This window comes from Helobdella robusta (genome assembly GCF_000326865.2).
Source record: "Helobdella robusta unplaced genomic scaffold HELROscaffold_3, whole genome shotgun sequence".
Taxonomy (NCBI): Eukaryota; Metazoa; Annelida; class Clitellata; order Rhynchobdellida; family Glossiphoniidae; genus Helobdella; species Helobdella robusta.
The window spans coordinates 2697925-2705508 of NW_008704501.1; the positions used below are offsets into that span (position 1 = coordinate 2697925).

The following is a 7584-nucleotide window of genomic DNA, read 5'->3' on the forward strand; positions in this document are numbered from 1 at the left end:
TTAAAAAAATCATTATCGATATCACAATGAAATCAATTTGAAATTTTTTTTTAATTATTGATAAAATTTTTAAATTGTTGATAAAAATAACTAGTATATATAGTGTAGTAAAACGTTTAAAATTTTTTGAGAGAATTCACGATAATTTGAGACTACACCATAACACAATTGTACAATTTGAATGTTTAAATACAACATTATAAATGTATTATAACTACATGTCTATTTCTTTATTTAGTTCTGCCTGTGTATATTTTGTCAAATTTATTTGATAGGAATTGAATATAACCTTTATACCGGCTGATTAACTACCATGCAGTAAAATAACTACTGTTGACACCATTTCCTCCAACGATTTCGCAACGAATTGCCCATACCATATAATTAGAATAAACTCTTTCAATCAATGTTTAAATTTTTATATTGTCATTTATTCTTTCGTTTTTGTTTCTGTACTTATTTTCGTGTCAGATACAATAATTTTGTTTTTAAGTAAATTTTCATTTTCGTAGCTATACACAAACATGCCTACCTGTTGCATTAAAAATTGCATTAATAATAAATAGAAATGAAAAAATTTCTGATGCATCTTTTCCCAGGTTTATTTTCAAATTAACTTCACACTAAAATAAATGTAACAATACCCCTATACTCGTTGAATAGAACTATTTTGTTTTACAATTACATATATTTTATTTTATAGACTATTATAATTTATAATATAATGCTATCATGGATTACCATTTTATTATTAAAAGCAATACCAGAGAAATGCACAAGTTTCTGTAACAGTTTATAAAATTTCAGATTTCCTCAAAATGTAAAAATGCAAAACGATTGGATTAAGTGCATCAGACAGGAAATAAATGATTTCAAATGGCTTCCATCAAAAAATGCAAGAATATGCAGTGACCATATTTCTGTAATAAAGATTATAAGGGTTATGATGGAGAAAGGAAGGTAATGCTGAAAAAAGCATTCCCATGTTTTCAAGTTAGTTGGATTTATATGTCATCAGTTACACAAGGAAGCAATTCACATCATCATTGTACATTGCAACATTATCTATACAAAAAATATAAAATGCATTCACCAATATTCCATGTATTTTATTAAAACTTAGAAAGGGCATAATGACATTGTGAATAATAAACCCTGTTTAGGACTGGGATCATCATCATCATACCAATCACCATTACAAGTAGAGTCAATTTTATATTAATGCTTAACAAGTTAACTAAATTGGCATAATCAAGTTTTTATATGAAATACACATCAAGTATTTATTGTAACAAATAAATTAACAAAAAAATTTCTGGAAAAGTTTAAAAAAATTAGAACATATGACTCTGATCAAAAATCATTCGCGTTGACACTGCATTTGTATGGGCATAAGGCATTATCTTTGGACAAATGGCTTACATCTTCCTCACACTAGGACATTAAGAAAGTAATCTTGTCATACCTGTTCAATAGTTTTAATAAGATTGTTTTAAATAACTATTCTCAATGTCATTTTATTAACACTACATTAAAAGGTGGCTACAAAACATTGATGGTATGTCTGGGATGATTTCTACAAACCTTATTGACTAATAGTGATGGGGATCCTCTGGAACTGTAGGGTCATGACATTCAATCTAGTCATTGATTGAGAAATCAATCCTTGATATATTTGATAACAAACATTTATTATAATATAAGAATGAAAAAAAGATGTAGGTGTAAGGCAAAAGCTTACTGGAACTATTATTTTTAGCAATTTATGATTTATTTTTTTATTTATGACTTTATCCATTTTCAATGATACCGATATTTTTAATTATTATTATCCAAATTATACTCATGCCTATATAAATTAATTTGATTGTGGCTATTTCTATGCTTAATTATTTTATTTACTTGCCATAGGTATGCACAGCATTTAATAAATTAATGATAATAATTAATCAATCAATCAATCTTCGTTTTGCGTCCAGAGACCCGGTTTCCCGAGGTATTAATAATTAATAATACAACATTCTAAGTGCATAAAATATAATAAATTAAAAGTACAATTTTTACAAACCTCATTGGTTATGGTGATGGGGATTCTTTAAAACTGAATGATCATGATCTAACAAGTCATGGATTGATGATCACTGGAATCACACATTATCTTTAATAAATTTAATAACAACATGTACTACAATTTAAGAATGAGGAATATTTTGTAAAACATTAAATGAAAAAAAATTTAGTTTGAATCACTCATAATTAATAAATTTTAATTAAATTGCAAGTTAGCTTGGGGAGTTTGAAGCTTGAATTGAACAAATTACAAAATTGTTTATTTAATTGTTTATAAAATTGATTGGTAAGTTGTTTAATATATTTATTTAATTTAGTATATTTTTTATTCCCAGACCTAAGCATTGTAAATAAAAATTTTAAAACCAATCAAGCAATAGAATTTAGGATCTTAGGAACAAGTGCTGTTAGTCATTAGTGTAGTAGTAGTATGTATTAGTGTAGGTAGTGGTTGGTAGTTTCTAGTAGTCTAATCTGTTAATGTTTGTTAGTGTTATCTGTTATTTATTTCAATTAGTAATTAGAATCAGTAGAGATTAGTTTTAGTTTAATTATTTATTAGAGTTTAGTTTAGTAATTTAATTACTAATTAGTTGTTCACAAAAAATTTTTTTTATTTAAAATCCAAAAAAATACTTAACCGTCATACAGCAATATCTATCCCAAAACAGCATCTAGTATCACCTTTTAAAACATTTTGAAATTTTAAATAAAAGCATTATTCCGAAATTAGTAAATATACGATCGCAACTTTTGACTTAGGCGATAAAAAATCACCCTCCAATTTTCCTCCGGAAGTAAGCTCCTTGTTCGACCGTCAAAAATGAGCGAAGGCCGTTATATTTATTTTAATTTTATGGTACAAAGCATAAAATTCAGGTTATATTTTTATTCAAAATCGTTTAAGGGTAGATTGCATTGTCAAGCGTTTTACATTTTATTTATTTTTTTTAAATTCAATAACATTTTAAAAATAACTACTCAAAAAACAGTTTTCCTTTTTTTAGTATTTCGGCTGTTTACATTATGCTGTCGCTAACCAACGAACATGCAGGCTGTATTTAGTTTATTAGTTGCACCGTGGGTGGAGCTTATGAGTCTCTTTAAACTGTTGAGTATAAATAAATATTTCTGGAAAAACCACTTTGCCGTCTCCGAGGTTACCGTGATGTTGTGTTATATTTTCAAACTTAATAATGAAAAAAAAGGACAAAAAAAGGACACATTTTAAAAAAAAGGACAAAATTAAAGAAATTGAAGAACAGATTTTAAAAAGGACACCAATGTAAAAAAAAGGACTGTCCTCTTAAAAAAAGGACATATGGGAGCCCTAGACATTAGACTATCGGCGTCATAATAATCGTCATATTAAACCTATATCAGGCTGACTTAAACTAGAGTACTAAGTTCAGCTTTGGAATCAAAAATAAAAAAAAAACATGAATTCACTTGAAAATATTCGAATGCAAGAGCCAAGAATGACTAACAATATCAGGGTATGCCATATGGATGCGAATTACAAATTTGTTGTTTGACAATTTTAATGAGAAGAAAAATGAAAGATTTGATTCAAAAACGTTTCAGATAAATGGAGGATGTTCAATATTCAAAAACTTCGTAAATGATATATAGCAAATATAATTTTTATTGTTAAAATGCGATAACTTATATTGTTTTCATATCATTCTTAATAGAAAGTTATATATTCACAAAAAGCAACCTATCCTCTCCTCTTAAAACCCAAACAGTTCAGAAAATATAAATACCCCCTATTGCCATAAACTTCATTAATCTTGTTACTGTGACACCACCATATGACGCGCAACAAAAAATGTTCAGCACGAAAGACTCCACATTAATAATGTATCCAATAATGTTAATATACTAAGTAAATTTTGCTATATAATTTTTTTATTTCTTTGTTTGTTTCCCGCAACCCTCTAAGACCGTCTCTGGTCATCAAAATCTAGCGTCGTACTCAACTTAAAAAGATAAGCTTCAAAATATCCACTAGTTTTCAGTCAAATATTGATTTTCAATTAAAAATTTCAGCAATAACATCGGTGACTCTACTTTCTACCAGCATCACAACCACCTCGTCACAGAAACGTGATTACAACCAACTGAAAATTTCAATAGATGCCTGCGATCATTAACTGCAAATTCGTCAAATAACATTCATATCATAGTCAACAACGCTTTTTGACCAACCGCCGCAAATTATAACTAGCAATTCATTGGCTTCTAGAAATTCATTCTTTCAATCTGCTATGCATGGACAAAAAATGGGCATTACAATTCTATGTTTTCAATCTATATTCAATACTTTTAGTTTATAAATGTTTTTTGGTTTTATTACTTCAATTTATTCTAATTGTCTGACAATGAGTGCTTCAGCTGATTGTTCTTAGGATTAGGCATATAATGCTGAAATCAAATTTTTAAAAATTTCGAATTTTTTTGGATAATTTTTATTATACACAAAAGCTTTAGAATAGATGCAACAAAAATTTTTAAAATGTGTTATATAACTCAAGGAACGGGTTAGTTTTTTAAAAAGTAAAATGAAAAGCTGTATTTACTTATTTTTAATAGGATTTTGTTTAACCATCTTATGCCACAATTCTTTTGTAGCTTTCATTTGTTCAAGTGATTTTACTTCTGGCAGTTGATCTTCTTCCCTAGATACATCAATTCTTACTTCCGGATCGTTTTCAAATATCCCAGATTGAGAAGCTTGGCCGGCTTCTATAATTGCATTGATATCCAAATATTTTAAAGATTTGGTCCCGTCATTATGGTTTTCCAAATCATTTGTTTTCCACTTTTCGATTAAGGTTTTTGCAATTCCTTGAGGAATTGACTTTTCATTGTATGAGTTGAATGATGGAAAACATTTGGATGTATTTTCCGTTACACAATATTCTTCCCTACAATCTACTTTTGAAAACTTTTCTAATTTTGGAAGTATATTATCATTATTTGGAAATAAAGATTTGTTAGCTATTGACACTATAAAATCTCCAGGGATATGATTATTGACATCGGTTGATAAACTTTTTGTCACGATAGATTTTTCTTTCAGTGTCTTTGTAAAACCTTCTGCTTTATTAAAGTCAATATCTGTTTTGAATTCGTTGGACACATTATTTTCCTTTCTATTTTCAAACAAACTAATTATTTTTTTGGCAATTCCTTGTTCAACTGCTGGAGAAATATTAAAACCATTTGATATAACATCTCCTTTTGATGCTGTTACTGTCTTTTCCGCGAACAAAGAAGTGACGTCGGAATGTTTTGAACAACGATCTGTTGACATTTTTTTTTCATAATCATTTGTCTTTGCAAACATATTTTGAAATTCACAAAGATCGTATTTTGTCATTGGAAGCTGATTGATTTGATTGTCATCTGATTTTGTATTATAAGTAACATGATTATTCATTTCTAACATGTAGCTTTCAGAACTTTTGACAGTTTTTTTCATTTCTTTCTCAATCGTTAATTTTTCATTTTCTTGTTTCTCGCAAATTACACTTTTATTATGTTTTTCCAGGGCATCATTAAATAATCGCCAATTTGGTGCTTCTTCAGTAACTAAGTCATTTTCCAGTACATCACAATTGTTACGACGTATATTTTCTTGAATCAACTGGCTTGTTGCGGCAATGTCAGGAGCAAACAATTCTGTACAAGCAATTTCATCTTCATAAATCTGACAACTCTTTATGAAATAAGGATCCTGAAATCTCTTAAAAATCATTTTTGTTAAATGGATTAGTTATTTTTAAAAATGAACATTATTTCCGTAAATTTCATTTTTTATTTTTATAATTAAAAATTAATTATATGAAGTAAATTTAAGAGAAATAAATTGCGGCTAACGATTTTGTCAAATCGGACTTAACAATCATTCAAAACAACTTTGACTTGTATTTAGAAACACTTCAAAAAAATCGAACGATTTTATATACATAATAAATGAACATGTTGTATATGTTATTTTTCATTGCTTATGCAGTTTTACCACCATTAGAGTCAAAACAATGAATATGTGCAGATCATCTTTACATCTTGTCGTTTGAGCGATAGTAAAAATAGTGAGAACAGATTCTCATTTCAAAATCTGAATTCTTTCACATTAAAAATGTTAAAATCACGAACTGAGACTAATCTGCGTTCCTTTCTTAAGTTTTGTTTTAAAACTAATCTTTACATTTCGTAATTCTAATGTTTAATTATAGTAATTTTATCGTGAAAACAAATTATTCAATGAATATTATAGAAAAATATCATTTTAAAATGGTAATAGCAAACATCTTGATCATCATTCATCATTAGAGAGTTGCTCGAAACTGTCAGCTCGTTAAGCCACTCACTGTAAATTAACAACGGTAAACAGAAATAAAAAATTAAACCTGCAGTTAAAAACTAAACACAAAAAGCGATTACTAATTAAAAACACTTCAGTGAAAAATAAAGCAATTTTTCTAAAAGATTTGAAAAATTAAAAAAGAGAGCACAGCACTGATGAGTCTTACATTACAAACTTAAAATTGTAAACTGGATCAACGGAAAAGGCTCTAAATCAAGGTAAGAAAAGTAACAGGTCTAAGCAAATTGCTGGAACTATTCAATGTTCGTAAGATTTTTACAGGAATGACATTACAAAACTCGAACCTACGCTTTTCAGAGTCTGTCCAAACATTCAAGCGGATTCAAGAACAATAGATTCACAGTAGATTTTATATTCTGATACTTTTATGTGATTTTAAAGAAAAGTTTCAAGTAAGAGATAGATGTCTTTGAAAATTTTAAACTTAAACGCGTGGAAAAAATTTTGAAGACACGGAAATTTTTCTTGAAATTTTTTGTCATATTGTCAATATTATTGCTATTAAAAAGGTATGGAATCACGTTGTCAGATATTTTATATCTCTTAATATACATATCTTCAAATAAATTAAATTTTGAAAACCACATGATGCCGATGCTAACTGTTTAGCCATTTCATATCAGTCAATAAGAGTTCAGCCATTTCATATCAGTCACATTCAAAGTTAACAACTAACATTTTGGCGATCATTGTCATTAATGGTATTTACATCTGTTTCATGTTCAACCTCCATTGGTAAAAAATCCATTTCCTTATTAACATAAAGTCTATTTTCGGTAGATACATTGCTGTTATGTTCATCGCTAACATCAAGACAAGCACTCTCTTCAGCATCATTTGACATGAAGAATGTTTGGTTCTCATGATCAGTTGCATAATTTTTTTGGGCAACATCCATTTGTTCTTTTTTGAAACTATAGCATTTTTTGTCTTGCATCAAAGTTTCTTTGTTTTCCATGTTTAAAATATATCAATAACCTTAAAAAGATATATATATATATATATATATATATATATATATATATATATATATATATATATATAATTATCAAGGTACTTATTATTATTGATATATATATATATATATATATATATATATATATATAGAGAGAGAGAGA

General features: G+C 27.8%; 1 protein-coding gene across 1 annotated transcript; it reads right to left on the minus strand.

Annotated features, from left to right (window-relative positions):
- Positions 1-4648: 4648 nt before the first annotated feature.
- HELRODRAFT_161239 (hypothetical protein) lies at positions 4649-7424 on the minus strand (the record flags this gene model as incomplete). The annotated part of the gene is made up of 2 exons (XM_009021178.1): positions 4649-5821; positions 7143-7424. The coding sequence occupies 2 exons, from the start codon at positions 7422-7424 to the stop codon at positions 4649-4651; spliced, it is 1455 nt and encodes a 484-aa protein (XP_009019426.1).
- Positions 7425-7584: the final 160 nt, after the last annotated feature.